Source organism: Bubalus kerabau, chromosome 11 (assembly GCF_029407905.1).
Source record: "Bubalus kerabau isolate K-KA32 ecotype Philippines breed swamp buffalo chromosome 11, PCC_UOA_SB_1v2, whole genome shotgun sequence".
Classification (NCBI taxonomy): Eukaryota; Metazoa; Chordata; class Mammalia; order Artiodactyla; family Bovidae; genus Bubalus; species Bubalus kerabau.
Window position 1 is genome coordinate 97,145,225 of NC_073634.1, and position 19,900 is coordinate 97,165,124.

The 19,900-nt window shown below is 35.6% G+C and overlaps 1 protein-coding gene across 5 annotated transcripts in view; it reads right to left on the reverse strand.

Annotated features, from left to right (window-relative positions):
- Nucleotides 1-19,900, reverse strand: part of STRBP (spermatid perinuclear RNA binding protein) — a 181,849-nt gene that overhangs the window by 38,993 nt on the left and 122,956 nt on the right. For all 5 annotated transcript variants that reach the window (XM_055541093.1, XM_055541092.1, XM_055541095.1 and 2 more), the window contains 5 exons: nt 17,603-17,823; nt 12,710-12,875; nt 9,097-9,241; nt 1,427-1,518; nt 819-914 (listed from right to left, as the gene is read on the reverse strand). In XM_055541093.1, the coding sequence (XP_055397068.1) occupies nt 819-914; nt 1,427-1,518; nt 9,097-9,241; nt 12,710-12,875; nt 17,603-17,823 (720 nt within the window). The remainder of the gene's footprint in view (nt 1-818; nt 915-1,426; nt 1,519-9,096; nt 9,242-12,709; nt 12,876-17,602; nt 17,824-19,900) is intronic.

Below are 19,900 nucleotides of genomic sequence, written 5' to 3' on the forward strand. Positions count from 1 at the left end.
TAAGACTTCATTCCAGACATCCTGCCCCAAGTAGTACAACTGGAATTAAAAAAGGACCAAATCTCCATATTTAATAAACTAAAAGGTTCATGATGCCAATATCAAAGTAATAATTGTTAAATTAATCTAAAATAACCCTTTATAACTTTACTTGTTTTATACATGTTCTTTACTGGATCAAGCATAATAATTTCCAAATTAATTAAGTTTGGCAACATACATTTTAAACTATGGTTAACTGTACTATTCACCTAACTTTAACTAATATGAACTTATTTTTAAATGTCTGTACTCAAAAGAGAAAGGAAAAGAAGATATGGGAACCTTATACTGGTATACCAGGTAATTTTTATTTTAAATGGAAGTAGCACTGAAAGAGAAATGTGCCAGTCAAGCATGCTTTTCCAGGCAGTAGGTCAATAATAATCAACCATCAGTGGAGAATAAAAGTGCAGGAAGACACTCACTTTTAACAGGTAAAGAACCTTTTGTCAGAAAAATTATCTCAGTCTCTATGAGTATGATGAAGTAAGAGAGACATTTTTCACATATAAGCTCTAGTGGCTAGAAGATATTAAATTACTTATTAAATTTACATATTTTACAAATTAATGTAAATTTATAAATATAAATGTATGTATAATACAAATTAAATTCATAAAAAAGAAATCATATAAAAACCTCTATAATTTTTTACCAGAACAAAAATAGATAAATGCACACCTTAGCTAATTCAGAATACAGTAACATATAATTTCTACCAGATTTCCTCTGACTATAGTTTCATGATTTGCTTTTAATCATATTTAAGTACTTACCCATCCTTTTAATGGTGCCCATGTGGGGACTCTGTTGCACAAATCACGGAGAATGCGGAGGACAATTACACACGACTTTAATCCATTTGCCCTTGCCTAAAACAAACAAAATGATTCCAATATCCCTGTTGAAATCCATTCTTCATTTTAAGGACACTGATCATGGACAAGTTCTTTAAAATGAATACTAATTGGTCAATCATTCATAAGTTGTCAAGCAAACCAAAAAATCAAGTTATTAAAAGCAGTAAAATTATGGTTTAGAAAGGCAGAGTTTAAAGTAAAGGAAGTATATTATTAGAATTGGCTTTATAGCCTCATGGCAACTCCATTTTTAGCTTTTCTCACCCATGTTTGCATTTTATAAGCTATCATTTGAAATTCAGAGTACTAAGTCCAAAAGGATTATATGACAATTAAAGATCATTAACTATAGTAGAAGCTATAGTAGGCATTTCACCTAAATTAAATCGTTTACTCCTACAATAACACTAAGAGGTAGAGCGCACCCCATTCTATATATTACACAGAAACCATTAAGTGGCAGGTGTTCCAAATGAAACCTGCAAAAGGTTACAGTAACAATAAGAGAATAACAAAAAGCCAACCTGAAACCATTTGGCATGTCGAAGAGACGCCAAGGCGTTCAGGCATTTCTGCCTGTCCAGTAAGTCCGGAGGATCTTTCATCGCAACTTTTTCTAATAGGAAAATGGGATAAAGAGAGACAGATACAATTTGACCAAGGGATTCCTGTCAAATTACCAAACAATAAAAATAAAAAGAAGAGCAGCATATGAGTGTAACTAATAAGACTCCCAGAAGATTTCAGGTTTTGGCTTTGTTGCTTTCTTTTTAGATTATGTGCACTATCATTACTTAGGTAAATCATCAATAGAGCCATTCTGCGCACAAGTACAACAGGAGCACAAAGGCATTCGCTCAGTCAGTAAACAAATCAATGATCACTGCTACATACAGTCTGGGATCTTATTAAGCATGTATGTAACATCACAGGGCACAAAATAGGTACATAGCACTTTTCCTTTGACAAAGTACAAAAAGTGGAAATCTGGGACCAACAGCAATAACAACTTTTCTGTATAGAAGAAGGGATTTTAATCACTAATCAGTTCTTAAGGAAAATTAGGGCTTAGGTCATCAATTTGAGATATACTAACAATACACTGAGCATGGCAATTTTATTTTACAACAAAATTAACTCATCCAACAAGATAACCATTAATAGAAACTTTACCCCACTGAGGAGAACTCTTCCAGTGTAACCATGGAGCTCTCTGTTTCTTCTCTAAACCAAAATTATTAAAACTAAAATATGAAATATGGTGAAATACATTTCAAGTTTTGCATACCTTTTTTTTCCCCAAAAAGCAGCAAAGAATACTACTGAAGTACAACTATCTGACTTGCCTTAACATTTCAGAGTTGGACTGGATGGCCAGGAGCAGCAAAATTAAGAACTCAAACATGTGATTAGTGACAAATATTCATATTTGAGAAGATGTCACAAGATACTAAATCCATGTTTAGATAGCCAAATTTATTTCCTCTTAGCCGCTAAAAAGTGGGTTTTTAAACGTTTGAAGAATCGCTGCATTAATTTAAATGCATATAACATACAAATGTTTCTTGGAGAAGTCTTTGTCTAATCCAATTAAGTCGTATTTACCTTCCTCTTTAAAGAACTTACAGAGCCCACCAACACTTCCTGGTACAATCAGACAGTCACAATCTCAGCAGTATGTTTATGTGGGCTTTCTTTATTGGCTTCAACATGTCAAGGCTGAAGTGCTACACACTTATTTTCTGACCAGGTGAGCCCTACAGCAGATACTTGCATTGTTTCACATTAATATCCGCCAACAAATTCACAATACAGGGTCTCATTTCATCACCCCTTTTTCCTCATAAAATGGAAAGCCTCAAAAAGAAATGATAATGTGCTTTTATTTATAAACATAAGCAAACACACTATAGGTATTTACTTCATAGGCGACCTAGTTCCTGTCTTTGCATAATTCTTTTGAATGACACAAAACACAGAAGTAATTCATTTTCGTGTTTACATGTCAAAATGTTTAACTGTGGTCAATACAAGCATCTGTGTAAAGCTCCCATACAAAGCAGAACTACTATAAATGAACAGTTAGAATCTCTTAAAAGTTAGACATGACAAAGGTTGACTGACTGCTAAATAATGTAATCTCAAGAAAAGGAATAGACCACGCTTATTTTTTAGGACTTTAAGAGTAAAGCAAACTATGTTTCATTCTGTCATTGGATCAAGTAGGAGTATCAGGGCAGGAGGGCAGCAGCGGGCAAGATCAGTGGAAGAGGGGAGGGGTCAGAAAAAGTCTGGGTAGGAAAAGACAAGGCCAAAGAACTCCGTTTCAACTTTCTGATGCTACCGTCCGGTGAACAGAGCTTGTAATTAACATCTGCTCATCGCCACACAGACAGTTTTACAGGGGAACAATGGCAAAAGTGTTTAGATAAATTCTCTTATTCCCAAAGTCAAATTATATTCATTAATTCTTATTTTAAAAAACTAGTGACATCAGCTTGCTACAGACAGTCAACATTTGGAGGCAGTAGATTCTACTAAAAAGAGATGAAAGGGACAGGCAATGAACAGAAGACTTGACTGAATTCCCTTTAACATCATCATCAGCATGGCCATGTTTCTTCATGCTCTGATAGTCAAAAAATCCAAAATGTTTCAATATTCATGAGGTGAGAACAGCAGAGTGGATGTAATAATTCATCTCATTTTACCTTCTTCAAAGTTTATTTTAAAACTATATAAATTTATGCGGCACTGTAGTGCTACTTGTAAGCCTTGCTTGCCTATTTCTTTTACATAATTAATAACACAGTTTTATATATTTTCATTCATTAAAAAATGTGGCAATCACAGAATTGCTGCTGGAAAAACACTGCACTTCTCAAAGTAGAACCTCGAATTTAACATTTCTGTATAAACTTTAACATAGGTGTTTCAGTTTTGTAGAGAAACAAAGCTTTTCTAATAAAAAAGGCATCTTGGTGTCTTTAAATCAGAAACAATGGAACTATGAACCATTTCATTTTTTTCCTATAGGACCAGTATAACAGATTTAAAAAAAAAAAAACAACATAGGGGATAGTAACAAAAATGCCAAAAGCAAAGAAAAACAGCTTTTAAAAAAATTCATTGCTCAATAACCTGGCATCAGAGCACGAAGGTACATAAAACATTCTAAACAATGGAAGCACTGGAAGGAAGTCTATTATGCCTAACTTTTATTTGGTTAGGGGTTAGATCTGTGACCAGAAACACACCGTCCTGCAGGAAATGTTGGTCAGTTTCTCTCCATCCCTTACATGCAAGCTAACTCTTTGCCTGTTCACAAAAACACTAGCCTGCAGATGGGGCAGGGAAAAGCCAGAACATGATTGTGTTAAATAGAATTTATGTGTCTGGAACCTGAGTTCTTCAAAGGTAAAACAATCAAGCTGGGTTATCATGAAGACCTCCCTGACATTTCAAAGTTGGAATGAAGCTGAGCTACTGAGTCCATACTGACAGAATCTCCAAGGTAGCCTGAAGAGATCCGAGCAGTCCTTCTCTCAATTCCTTGAGGCTGTGTGAAGAGCAGACATTATGCTTCAAGTCACTATCCATGAGAAACCTCAGGCTACAATAATATGAACAGGTAAATGTAGCATGAAGGTAAAACAGAGCACTGTTATCCTAGTTTATGACAGAAACATCACTAGATATGACTTTTCTGCAATGCCTCAGTAGGCAGTGGGCCACTGGAAAGATAGGGGCTACAGGTTTACACAGGACAAGGCAAGTAAAGCAGCTGGGGAAGGCAGGAGAATAAAGACTGCAGCATTGTTAGAAATCCTAGTTGTGACCTTTGGACTAGTCTTCCACCTAACAGGACTCACACTAGTGAACTTCTGACAAACCGCACTGGAAGTTCACACTGGCAACTAAGGGGCACTTGGGCAACTTTTTTGTGACACCCTGAGAATCTCCCCTAATATTGAGCACTGCAGTTTATCTCAGTCTAAGTTATCACAAGTGCCTTTGAAGTTTCCCTATCCACTTGGTTTCAAAGTATGGTAAATACAGTAAGCAGATGGATTTATCACCCTCATAGCAAATATACTTCTGGTTTAAAATCACAAGCACCAAAAGCAGCTTGGACAATGGGACGCTCAGAAAAACTAAATCAGCTAAGATCTCCTACGATCATCCTATATAGTAACTGGACTTGAGAGTCAGAAGAGATGGGTGAAACATCAGACTTTCTTCATTATAAAACAGGACAACTATCTACCTCATAGCTGCTGCTGCTGCTAAGTCGCTTCAGTCGTGTCCGACTCTGTGCGACCCCATAGACGGCAGCCCACCAGGCTCCCCTGTCCCTGGGATTTTCCAGGCATGAACACTGGAGTGGGTTGCCATTTCCTTCCCCAATGCATGAAAGTGAAAAGTGAAAGCGAAGTCACTCAGTCGTGTCCGACTCTTTGCAACCCCATGGACTGTAGCCTACCAGGCTCCTCTGTCCATGGGATTTTCCAGGCAAGAGTACTGGAGTGGGGTGCCATTGCCTTCTCCAACTCATGGCTATTGAGAGTTAAATCATATATGAGAAAGTGCTTATAACACAGTAAGTTATAAAATACCTTAGCAAAGCAAAATCTTTTATATATATATATTACTTGAATTCTGAGATGTCCATTGTTAATGCTTCTTACACACCAAACAGTTCTATTTGATCAGATAATATGCTAGCTATAAAAATTAATTTAACAGGTTTTAATTGCCTACTAAGTATTAGGTACCACTCAAGGTGCTACGGATAAAGGACATGGGTAGGGAAAAAGACGTCTGTCTCAATGAACCATAAACTTTACATTAATAGTAAGTCAGCTCATTACTAGCACTGCAGCAAATATAGTATACTGATTCCAGTACTACACATCAATGGGTATTTAACAGTTTAACTCTGTTTGTGTTTACTACTTCAAACCTATTATTACACATTATTCTCGCTGTAAATTCAAGGCACTTTGAGTAGATGAGTTTGTGCTGTGACTTTTTGCTTACTAAACTAAGTAACTACCACTGTTTACTAATCAATCACTTTGTGCTGGGTATTGTACAGGTCATATTATTACATAAATTCTCTCAAACAACTTCTAAAGTATTCATTTTGAAGTGAAGACACATGTCCAAGGCACACAGTAACAGTTAATGGAGTTAAGGGTCAAACACTTGGCTGCCACCAAGGTCTGTGTTCTTTTTGCTATGCCTTCTTTAGCAGGAAGCATGTAGTAATGCATGTATGTGTGCATGTTAGGTCGCTTCAGTGTGTCCGATTCTTTGGGACTCCAAGGACTGTAGCCTGCCAAAGTCCTCTGTCCACGGGATTCTCTAGGCAAGAATACTGGAGTAGGTTGCCATGCCCTCCTCCAGAGGATGTCCCCGACCCAGGGATCTAACCCACATATCTTATGTGTCTCCTGCATTGGCAGGAGGTTCTTTACCATTAGCGCCACCTGAGAAGCCCCATATAGTTATAGGGAATGGTTATTCTACAGGGCCTTCAAGTAAAGGGTTAGAATATAAGAAGGCTGACAGTACAGGAGGACTCTTACCTGTGAAACAGTAAATAATACCAAAGAAATTCACTACAGTCTGGCCACTGAAAATCCAAACAGCAATAGGAAATGAGTAATTAGCTAGAGCCACTTCTGCAGAAACACTGAGAAGAAAAGTGTGGTGCTCTCACCAGATTCAGTCCTCCAGTTCTGCCTGCTCTCAGACATTTTTCCTTTTTGATTTTACCCAAATATGTCCCAAGGAAAGGGAAACACATGAGGTATATACTGTGAACAGCCTGTTTGTTCTGTGGGAGAAGAGAAGTTGAGATTCTGCAGGAAAATCTCTTCCCATAAAGTATTTACAACGCGAATTTTTTTAAACTTTGAGAAAGAAAATGAGTGCATATTTTTTTAAAGAGATTTCTCTCAAACTTAGAAATTCCTGGAACCCAAATGAATCTGTACTTTCACCCCATGCAGCTGAAAAGAACTGCGTCAAGGCAGAGGAGTTAACTGGTGGGATGAAAGAAACCCTGTAGAACTGTACAGCCCAGGTCTTAAATGCTTACACTGGATCCTCAGTTACCCAATAACACACAAAACTGCTAGCACAGATCTAAAAACTTCGACAAAGTCCAAATTAGACAAAACGAGCAAATTATGAGAGATAACAGGTGAGTGGGCAGGGCTGTGAGGTTAAGGAAAACAGCAAAGCAAATCTTGCTGCCATTCAAAAGGAGAGGAAGTAACGTGTAAAAAATTAGATTCAAGCGGATTCTTTCATCTTATCTGATCCCACGCAATTATGTTAACATCAGCTGATGAGATTGAGCTTATAAAGAGGTCTTGCAATCCTTTAATAACCTGAAGACCTTGAACAGACTATGACTCTCCTACTCCACTGGAAATTCCATTCTGCAATAACTAACCTTCTAGTAAGGGTATAACATACTAAGATCAGTTTTCAGGTCCTCTGAACCTAGTAATAAAGGCAACAGACTAAGCTTAAGAGTTATCACTGAAACCTTAAAATCCCATGTAAGTGCACAAAACCATGGAGGGAAAGAAGCCTGTTGTTCTCAATGCTTTCAAAGTAATGGGAGAGATGTCTCCAGCTGCAAGCAAACATTATTTAGTCTTTGGCAACTTAAAATCTAGACAAATTTAGCCTCTGGCAACTTCAGTCATCTTCTCATCTCTCTATACTCAAAGAATTTTTAATAATATCTATAACTATACTTAGAAATGGTTAGTTTTACACTAGAGGGTCAAATAGAACACAGCTTACCAGAATTAACAGAATTATCTTGATACTTCAGAAATCATTTTATAGTTCTACAGTTAATGGTGAACTGTAATGCTGTTAAAGAAATTAAGCCATTTAAGAATGGTTCTTCAGAGGTGTTAGAGATACTATATACAGCCCAAAAGAAAAAGTACAGGGATAAACCCAATTACAGAGTGGATGTACTTTAATTTTAAACTATGATTCATAAATGTACCTAGTTTATATCTGTTGGGTATGGTATAGCTGATTTTAGTACCCAAAGGACTTCTTTAAAAAGGAAGTCTATCACTTTTACTTTAAGAAATCCTATGAGTCATGCCTTCAAAACTTGAAATTCTAATATCTATGATAAAATGTGTCTTTTTCTTCCTTTATCATCAACTTGAAATAAACTAAGAAACTGACCAATACTTCTTGCTGCACTGGTATTTCAGGTAGGGGAGTAAACAATGGAACTTGCTGAATATCTAGTGATGAAAAACAGCAACATGGAGTCCTTGATGGCCCAGTTAGGCCACATTGCCTCTAAACTGTCATAACAGAGAGAGGCCAGTTGGTCAAAGGTCTGACACAGGAGAAATAGCACACGGCAAGTTTCTAGAGACAGGACTAAGAGGCAGAAACAAGCTGATGTGAAAGGATAAAAATATTCAAAAAGAAATCCAGCTCCAACAGTACTTCTTAAAACGGAATAGATTTCTCACTCCACTTTTATTTGACGGCATTGCTATGCAGAAATTCTTTTTAACTTCAGAAGAAAGTCAGATTAAAATTCCCACATATATAAAATCCTAAATGTTAAAAGGATCACACACCTCCTAGAAAAAAATTTTTACTAAAGATTATTTTAAAAAAAAATAAAAAGCCCCCCAATTTATCTCTCTTACATTACAAAACACTTAGGCAATTAAAGCATAATTCTTAAAAAGTTACTACATGTAAATTTGAAAACAGTACTGTTTTGAACCACATTTAACCCTAAAATAAGACCTAATAACCAAGCTATCCAGAACAGGTTAGCTGATACCAATAGCAATGCAAAACTAGACAAAGTAAAACAGAACACCAAAACAGTATAAAAATTAAAGTGGATTTAAAACCAACATAAGCACAGGTTTTTCTGAATTAACATATTTTAGGTTGAATATAAACATTTTTGCAAAATACAGAAATCGTATAGGAATAAATCTGCTTAAAATACTCTGGGTGGCATAAAACAAAAGACAGATTATTTCTTAAATCCACTGAACATAATTAGTGCAGCATTTAAGAGAGGTCTTATGTGAACAAAACAAATGTATATTTATATATACACATCTATGTCTCTCTATATATACATATACATATACATATATATACACATGTGTACCTCCGTCCTTCTTCTCCAATTCGTCTCTAATTAGAGGGGAAGTAAGTATCACCTTCAAAGTTAGCGTGGGTTCTTTTGTATTCCGAATTATAATAGATGCCTCATCTACACATTGTTCCACTTGATATTTCTCTTCTGTGAGTTTCTGAAAGTCACCAAGATTTCAAAAACAGCCAATTAATTAAAATTTCAAAAAATGAATGATTCCCCCCTTAGTCTTGGTTTTCAAAAGTTAACAATTAGTTTTTACTGTTCTGAAAGAGTAATCTTTAACTAGTTCTTTAGGGCGGAAGTAACATTTCTCTCTCCCAACTTACCGGCGAATCCTCTTTCTCCATCCCTCAAAAAGCAACCACAAGGTCAATCATCTATTCAATTATTAAACAACATTTGAAATCATTCTTTCTAATATTTGAAAGTGAAAGTTACCAAAAGCATCATTATACAACAAAAGGTAAATTATTGTTCTTGAAATTATTACAAAGGACTTATAGAGAATAATAAGTTGCTGGGAATGCTCTCTAAACCAATATCTTTTTTGATAGGACAACCTAAACAGGAACTTCCACTTGCTAATAAAGATTTATAAATATAAGATTACCTAATCTTTTATGTAAGATTATGTAGATTTTTAAAGAAAATCAAGTAAGAATAAATGAAAATGGATCTCTGCACAATCACTCATCAGTAGAAAGGTTAACATAAACAAGTAACTAACTTCCCATCTCTAACAAGAGGTGTCAGAGACCACTCCAGTGAGACCTTCTCTGGGACAAGTCATCTGACATCCACACAGAAATGTTCACCGCTTCTTTTAACAATTATACAAAAAATTATCACCAACTAGGATTGCTTTTAAGTATACATTTAATGTATTACTATACATTAAATATATATAGTTCAGTTACACAGGGCCTTTCTTGGTGGTAAAATTTAATATATATTACCTAATATCAATAGTTGAACAGAAACAATACTGGGTCTCTCTACTCAACTGTGCATTAAGGGAACTCAAAGTCATTTATATAAGAACAGCATTTTACCATTAAACATCAAAAAAAAGATAGAAAACTGAAAATTCATTACCCTAATTTTGAACAGAGGAAACCAAGAAAGGGAAAGGCCACATAGTGGCTGGAAAAACCAGAACTAGAGTACAGAGAAAAAGCAGGAAACTGATCACATATACTCTGCATAAGAGCAGTAAAGATGTCTCAGAGAAAAAAGCACAGTCAATTTTTCAACTGTACATGCAGATCACTCTTTAAGACACATCCAGAGTAATGAAATATGATATGAGTGTTGGGCTAGACTAATTCTAATTGACTCTGGTTTTGGTCATCCTTCTCCTTCCCCTGCTCAAGGGAAGTTCTAAAATCACCATAGAAAAGAGTACATAGAGAAAAGGTCTGATATAATCCCAATTAATTAAGGTACCCTGATAACTCAAAGTTTTGCTATGATAAGTGCTCAGGGAAAAGGTTTTTAATTCATAAGGAAATAAGTTCGTGTTGTATCAGAGATTGGTTTTCCAAACGAACACCAAGAAAAAAGGTGTAGGCAGGGAATAAATGCAAAAATCCCATTTAAAATGATTTTCTAAACATTTTTGTATTAATAATAAGATATCCATGCTTGTGTATACATATAAAGGCATAGCAAATATGTGTACATGTATATAAATTACTATCAAGTGAGTATACAATTACATCCCCATTTATTTGGGTACCTCTACCCAAACAGCTACAGTCATGGATCCCAACCATTACACAAAGCAGCTGGTTTCATTGCTGGATAACTCTATTGGCTATGTTAAAATCAGGTATGTTTCTTAAAATGTCCACCACTGGTCTTAAGAGTTCAGGCCACTTTTGCCTTCTCCAAGAAGCTCTTTAAAGATCTGAAGATACTTGTATCTTTTTTCAGCTTCTCTAGTTTTAAAAGCCCTAGTCTCTTCAAATTTGAAACAGTTTACACAGTCTGCATTCTCTCCCAGGCCCTTCCCTCAAACACTTGCTAGCCTGACAAAAAGTTTAAAACTGTGGTGCCCAGAAATAGAAAAGACAGAGTTCACACAGTTGTGAACTACACAGAGAAAGCTCTATTAGTACAACTGAAGCTCCAATTTCCTGCATCTTCAATACTGAGAAATACAACAGATCTTCAATTTCTTACAGCACTGATTCTCAACCCTTTTTCCATCCTGACACATCTGAAAATATGACCACTCTTATATAAAACAGAACTCACTAAAGAGAACAGAAAAGGGGGTGAGATGGTTGGAAAAGCCTCCATATGTCCAACTCGTTGCTTATTACCCTAGTACAAATTTAAGAATAACAATGTTCACTATAATAAAAGCAGAAATAAATGTAAAAATAATGGAAAAAAGATGGATTTTACAACATTAACATTCTAATAACAAAAAGTATAGTCAGAAACCCGTTACTGAACTTTCTTTACTGTACTCCATGTTGCTTACCACTCTCCCTTCTCAAATGATCACACGATTTAGTCTTTAATCTTTTATATCTTTCTTTAAAAGAAATGAATTTAACCCTTGAAAGAACAGAAACTTTCCTTCAATCAGAACTAAAAATGGAAAAATCAAATATATTTGCTCACTTAGAAAGTGTTAAGATCTAAAAATGATTTTTTTTAAAAAGTGCTCCAGAAATTAATATAGGAGAATGTGTCAACAAGTAACACAAATTTGAGTTTCAGGAACGGCAGATTAAAGTCAGGAAGATGGTTCTGAAAATCAGTTGGTGAATATGAAAGAAAATGATCCAGTAACAAGGCTAATAAAGACAAATTTAGAATTCATTTTACTTTGGGGGGAAAAAGGTCTCCACAGAAGAAATACAAATAAAGGAAACCAACTACAAAAAAAGAGAGCATTCAACAACTCACAGTTCAACCTTGTGTACTGATATCTATTTATGCAACATGGATTGAAGGACTGATATAAAATCATCAAAAAGATATAATCTAATTATACCAAAGGTAACATATCTGAAAATGAAAGGTGATCACAGTTTTCAACTGACCCTTGGAGCAGGCTGGTAGAGCAGGTCCTAAAGTGACCACAGCCCTGGACCACCAGTTGCCTTCAGCCCTGGGGAACAGGCTCCAGCAGCATCCTCCAGGAAACATGACAACAGTAAAATTCTCTTAATGCATCCCAGTGTGAAAAAGGCTCGAAAACAAGGAATTAATAGTGAGTTTCTATTAACAGAATGAATGAATGAAATGAAATTAACAGAGTCGTCAATTTAAAAAATTAGCATCTTTCAAAGTTTCCAGTTGTCCAGGCTCTTTTTGTTCTTTTCCACCCTATATCAAACCTTCTAGAGAGTTTTATAACATTGAGAGGCCTACTCTGGAAAACATGAAGACTCTCAGCAAGATACGTCTGAAAAATTTAAGACTGTACTTTGAATACTAATCACCAGAAGTTTGCCTTAGATGTGATGGATGATGCACAGACCCAGAGTAGCCGTCTATACCTACCTTTTACGTTATCAATTTCTTTTTATTAAATTAATGAAGATCACTACCTATTTTAACCTTTTCACAAATTCTCCTAGAGGTACAATTAAACTGTACTCACCTGAATCTGAACAGGAAGATTATCTTTGACTGTATTTAACAGGGTCTCTGTGGGTTTGTCTTTGCACATTAAAACCAGCTCCAAGTCCATATCATCTTTAATCAGCAAGCCTTTTGCAACCAGGCCAATCCTCATTACACCACACAATGTCCGACCACCTTGATCCCTAAAAATAAAAGTCTGAATGATTACTTTCACAGCCTACTTCTGAAACTATAACTTAATCATCACTTGGTTTTCTGGATATCCATATGAATTGATAAGGGAGAACATAAATCCAGATATCCAAAATTCCACAAAAGTAAGTCTCAGATTTAAGGCTCATAAACTACCTTACACAAAGAACCAATAGGGAGACTGTTTCAAATGATAGATCTCTCAATTCTTTATTAAATCTATACTGCTTAGGAAAATCCAAAAATACTGTAGCCCCTTAAATATCTTTTCAATTATTCAAACTTCCTCCTTTTATCTTTTAATTAGCAACTAAAGAATTGTGAGAAACATGAACACCGTGGTATACTAAGAAAGAGCATCAGAGTGGAAATGAAAAGACCTGACCTCTGCTCCTAGCAGTGCCTTCTGGCTCAGTATCTATAACTGTAAAATGGCTATTGGCTGGGTAAGCCTTAGCTCTCTCCTTGGTAGCTGTAGCATTCTAGGAATCCATAAAAGTTTATGGGGAAAGCAGAATAATGTGATAAAAGTGAAGAGCTGAGGAACCCAAAGATGATCTGCCAACACACACATTCCAAATCCAGTGGTAACCAGAAGAACGAACATTCAAAGAATATCAAGTCATGAATGGTGCATAAGAATAACATTAATATCTATCCTTGATTTTAATACCTAAAGCTTATTAGTTCATTCCCCTCAATTACAAATGAAAATGTAACTAAACTTAATGGTCATTCAACAAGTAAGCAACTGTTTGAATATGGAGAACATACTCCAAATTCTCCTGCTTCAGAGGCTCACACTGCAGATTAAGTACAAAAGCTGTTTAAAACCTGCTTAAGAAGGAAGAAAAATGTGACATCTGAGAACAAACTGCATGCCACAAATCTCATTTAGACCTAACAAAGAGCCTGCATTTGAAAGACAAGGAATGAGAATCTCAAAACTGGTGATTAATTGTTCAAGTTCACAGAGAGTAAAATGGTGCTGCAGTCCATGGGGTAGCACAGAGTCGGACATGACTGAACAAGTGAACGACAAGATTCAAACTCAAGTTGATTTGACCACAACACTCAAGCTCTTTACGTTATGACTGCATCATAATTTCAGAAAAGAGAAAGATCAAAATTAGAGACTTCAAGCAAGGCAAACTTCAAGAGTGACTTCAGCAGAGTCATGATTTGGTTAAAGAGAAAAAAAAGGTCATTCTAGCTGAGGGCAAAGAGTCAGCAGAGTTGAGCCCAAGTAAGCAGAGTTGGAGAATGAACTGGAGAAAAGAGAAACAGAATAGTGGCAATGGAAACAAGACAGGAAATCATAAATAACTCAGCCACAGCTCAGTGCCTGGCACACCTGAGAGAGTCAATAAACATTAAAGCAATGAAAAATTATAAGGGTGGTACAAGTATAAAAAGAAATAAAAATCATTTTGAAGCAAGTAAACCAAATATAGGGCATTATTTGATATTAAGAATAGAGTCTGTCATCTTTGATTATTTTTTCCTCTGTATTCGTATTCTTTCATCTTTCTCCCAAACCTAGTAACAGTTTATCAATTCTCCCCTCATAATCACTCTCAAACCCCTGTCTTCAAACTAGCTTCTTTACAGGCTCTTACTACGTCTCACCTAACTCCTAGCATCTCATCTACTATATAGAGTATGTTACAACCAGAGCAGTCTTCCAAAGGCACAACAAGGACGGAACTCTGCCTGCGTCTTTCCTGGTGTCCCACTGAACACTTAGACATGGGTTTATTGGGAAGCAATTTAGGAATGAGCATGACTTCCTGTTTTGAATCCTGGATCTGCCACTTGCTATATGACACTGGACAAATTACAAATTACTTGACTTTGAGTCTATTTCTTCATTTGTTTAAAAAAAAAAAACAACAGAGTAATATCTTCCTCAGAACAGTACTGAGAATATCATTTATTAATAATTAGCATAAGTAATGAACTTAGCCCAGAGCCTGGCATATATTAATAGCTCAATAAAAAATAGCTATTATTCTTTAAACAGTCCCGATACTTTTTCCTGATACTTTTTCACACCTAGATCCTTGCTGATATTTATTTTTTCTTCTACTTTCCCTGTCTGACAAACCCTACTTATTCTTTAAACAGTCCCGATACTTTTTCCTGATACTTTTTCACACCTAGATCCTTGCTGATATTTATTTTTTCTTCTACTTTCCCTGTCTGACAAACCCTACTCACTCTCTGGAGAGCCAATTGCAAACACTACCTCCTTTGTGAGGATTTTTCTGATCCCCAGACCCCGCACCTAGTGTTTCCCTGCTCTGTACTTTCACGTTTTGGTCATGGATAATCAAAGTGAAGATGTGAAGAAAAGGGGATCCGAGTCTGACAGACTTGAATGTGAATCCTGACTCCACCACACACTCAGTGACCTTAAGCAAGGTAAATTTGTTATCGATTCTGAGTCACTCTTTCTTCATAACCAAATATGAAGCACTGGAAATTTAAGTAAAATGGGGGTGGAGGGCAGGCAACAGTAATAGAGACTAGCAGATTTGTTGTAAAATAATGTGAAAAGTAATCTGATACAGTAATTGGCACTCAATAAATAGTAGATGTTATTAACTAGCCCTTATTAGCTTGCTTATTCCATTCTATACCATAACTATGATATACTTGGTCTTACCATGTAGAAGACAGCAAGACTGAGCAGAGAAACTAAGTCTTAATTCAGCTCTAAATTTTAGTAATGAATTTGAATATGAGGTATTATAAAGCAAGTGACCCCAACAGGGAATTAATTTAAATTAAGCTAAATATTTCTAAAATACATATAGTGGGAACTTGTGAGTCAGTTGTAAAGAGGTAAAACATGAGCACACAGGTAAAAGCTGTTTAACAGTGCCTGGCAACAGAAGGTCCTTATAAAAACAAGCAAGCCCTCCCTGTCTCTGGGCCCTCTGCAGTGCTTAGCACACATCAGGAGCATAATTCATGTCTATGACCACAACAGCTCTGTCTGGAAGCCATGCCTGCCTCTGTTTTATATAAAATAGGGACACAATCGTTCTACACCTTAAGCTCTACCACACGGGAAGAATCACACCCAAGGGCTCAACCCAGGAATGTTTCACAAACTGGAAACACTTTACAGAGTCCACACAACACTATTTAAAAATTCAAACAAAGCACACAGTACATCATGTTTTAAACACCTTGACAACTCAGCAACCTGATCCAGTTCAACAAGTGTCTACTGGAGGACTTTCCAAGAGTCTGTTCAGCCTTGACAGCATAGAGATGTATTTAAAAGGACTGACTTCGCTGAAAAATACTTAGAAATGGTAAAAACAGCAAATCATAGAAGCTTTACCACAATAAATGGTATAAACACATTCCGACATGCAACTTAAACACGGAATGCAGGAATTCCCTAGTGATCCAGTTGTTAAGACTCGGCACTTTCACTGCCGTGGCCCAGATTCAATTCCTGATTTGTGAACTAAGATTACACAACCCCTGCAGTGTGGCCAATCAATCAGTTAATCTACAAGTAAGGAATTTATGACTATTTAACTTGTGCGGGGACTGAGATACAAAGAGCTTCATTATTGGATGATACTACTAATTACCAATAACTGTATATTTTGACAGTATCTTTTTTAAACTTATCATATGCAAGAAAAAGTGAATTATATTGCCAAGAAACTTCAAGCTGACAAATCTATAGCTAATGTATATATTACCTGTAATAAGTTAACAAAGTCAAGAAAATATAATCTTCAGCTAAAAACAGATACTGATTTTCTTTCATCTGAAGATGGAAAGGTTACACTATCTTTCAGCTAAAGAAATCGATTTATCAATACTTTCCCACTATTCTTTATCTACTTATCATACTGATTTAGAATTGAAAGGCTGAGAAAAAAATTCTGTAACTTCTATCCTCAATTTACCAGTTGTAGTCAAAGTAATGTTCTTAATCCTACGAATACAATGCAGTCAAATGAGCTTCATCTTTCAAAGTAAACTATATTCTTACTTCAATCATAGTGACATTGCTCACAACAGTAACTCTAAGTTTAGCAAGGCATAAATAGTTTCCTAGTTCTCACTCAGCTTTATCTCACTTATAACTCACTTTTGCTGCAGCACTGGAAGCACTGCTGTAATAGCTGAAGGGTCTGGTTCCCATTAGGCCATTCATTCAATACCCAATGAGCATGTACTACATGCAAGACACTACACTGGATCCTGGGAGTCGACGAGGAAGATACAGTCAAAAATACCTTTGGAGGACATTCTCCTGCACTCTTTCTTCTACATCAGGATTTTTAAACACCTGAAAAAATGACATTTTACGACTTCCCCAGAGACAAAAAAAAAAAACAAAAAAACTAGTGTTTATTTCTGAATTTAGGAAACTAAACCAACACATGAAAAAGATGACATATCACAATCTCTGAAACAGAGGGTTTTTTTTAAAGGGCTTATATCCCTTTTTAAAGGGATCCTGAACATCTCTCTCCTGTTTCTCTGATCTAATCCTTATTCCTCTTCTACTGTCCCTTCAAATTTAACTCAGAAAAATTCCACATTTACTTCCTTGTTTACAGTCATATAAATGAGAAAACCCAAAGAACACCACATACCAAGTGTAACCCAGTGGGATGGGACCCTGGGCTTTTCTGGGCACTACAAGTAAAGTGTCACACAAAGGTCAGGTCACACTTACTTGGAATAGGTGTCTACGGCCTCTTCCTTCTTTACTTCGGTCTCACCCTCTGCTTTTGTGCCTTTACTTGTTTCATCCAGCCAATCTGACACATGTTTAAGAGCACACTCAACAGTAGATACCATATTCTGAACAGCTTCAAGTTCCTCCGGAGATGGATAAATTGTCGAATGTTTCACCATAACATGGCGATCATCATTGGCAAAAGATCTGATAGATCTCTGTCAGAAGATGAAAGAAAACTATTACTTTGATAAAAGAAATGGTACCTGAAAAGGATGACTTACAAATATATTTTAGTCAAGTCACAGCTAATAACTGTTGTGATTAGCTATGTCAAACTGTTGTAAAATAGTTAACATTGAAACAACAAAAAAACTGCTCAAGAAAGGAAGTAAAAACCCACACCAGAAAACCTTAAATCTTTCATTCATGTTTTGGAAAAGTTCACACACATCACATTCAGTATTATGTATATTCCACCTTTTAGCTGAACAGATGTGTTTTCAATATCACATCAAAAAAGGTCATCCATATCACACATCATTGGCAAGGAACAGACACTTCCTAGTTTCGGGAGAGTATATAGAAATGCATACAGGTGACTCATGATACCCAGTCACTCCTTTCCAAACTGCTGAATACTTCTGCACTTTGAAAAACTGAGATTTTGTAATATAATAATATAAAATACAAAGTTATATGTGAACAAGACAGTAAAACTATGGGCCACATCAGAATATTACTTACTTTTTGTCATTCAAACCTTTGGTGTGATGCTTTAATTTTTAAAATAGATTAGTAGGAGATATTCCAGGTTCCAAAATGGGGAAAATAAATATTGTAAAAGAATTAATTTCCCAAACTAATTTACAAATATGTACACATTCTCAATCAAAATTCCCTCAAGATAGATTCATTTTAGTATTTCACAAAAATAATTTTAAAGCTCATGGGGGTGAGGGGAGGGATCAATGACAGCATTAAGAACTATTCTACAAAGGTGGATGGGTGGTACCATCATGCTAAAATAAAATATCAAAAATTTAAAAAGCAATAATTAAAATGACATGCTGGCCCAGAAATCAGTGGAGCAGATTAGCACCTAGAAATAGAATGAATTTCATGAAATTTTAATAGAGTAGATCCTTCACACTTATGAGTCACACATCCAAAAACCTTTGAATATCTCCAAATTTACAAATACCATTAAGACACTTGTACCACTACACAGCAAAATGAACAAGCTACATTTAAAATGAATAAACTAGGAAAAGAATTTTCACCAACTATGACAAGTGATATATATGAAGTATTTAAGCAGTAAGAATATCTAGACTGCAACAGATAAATAAGCTGAAGAGGCAAATAATTCATTTCATATGAGAAGAAATACAAGTTATAGTGTCATTCATCACAGCTCACCATAAAACTAAATGACAGAGAAAATCCATCCCAAGTTAACATTTTTCTCCACCATTCACAATTAAAATATTAGTAGAGTTCCTTCTTTAGAGACCAAGTCAACTAAGTTGCTAGAACAAACCCAGAACACATTTTTTTTTAAATAAAATCTTTCTTAAAGAAATACCTTCAGACTTGCTAAACAACATATTTCAAAAACACAGATGATTAATATTTTGTGCTTTTCCCCACACTTATCTTTTTTAAGCATTTTCTTACTTACACTTAGTGGTGGGGGGGTGGGGGGGAAATCACATATCCTTCAGAACCAAAATAGGAGGCAAAAAAATTTCAGCATATTTTACCAATTAAAAAATTAATTCAATTTAAGTATGAACTTTCCAGAAAAACTAAGGTTTCTAGGATATTCAGTTCAGTATTCTCAATACACTCAATATTTGACCTTATTATTTTAAAATCAAAAGCACATGAAAAAAAAGGTGTTAATTTTCAGTTAAATACACACACACTTTACAAACTGCAAAACCTTCAAATCATTACTTAAAGAACTGGTTCAGGACTTTAAAACACTGAGCTTCAGGTAGAAGGCTAGAGAAAAATTACATAATTTCAAGTTCAAGGTCACCTTAGCCATTTGTATCAGTTTGCTAATACCAGTTTTATTATAAAATATTATTTATGAGCATTCTCTCCTTTGTATTTAATAATTTATGGACTGCAGGCTCATGGGGCTCCATCTTGTGGTTTAAAGGGCTCGTAATAAATCTGAACTCATTTGCTTTGCTTAAATAGTAGAATGGCATCTTCAGCTGATGCACTGGAGCCAAAAATTAACACCACTGTTTTTACTTGCCTTCACTGTTAATAGTTTCA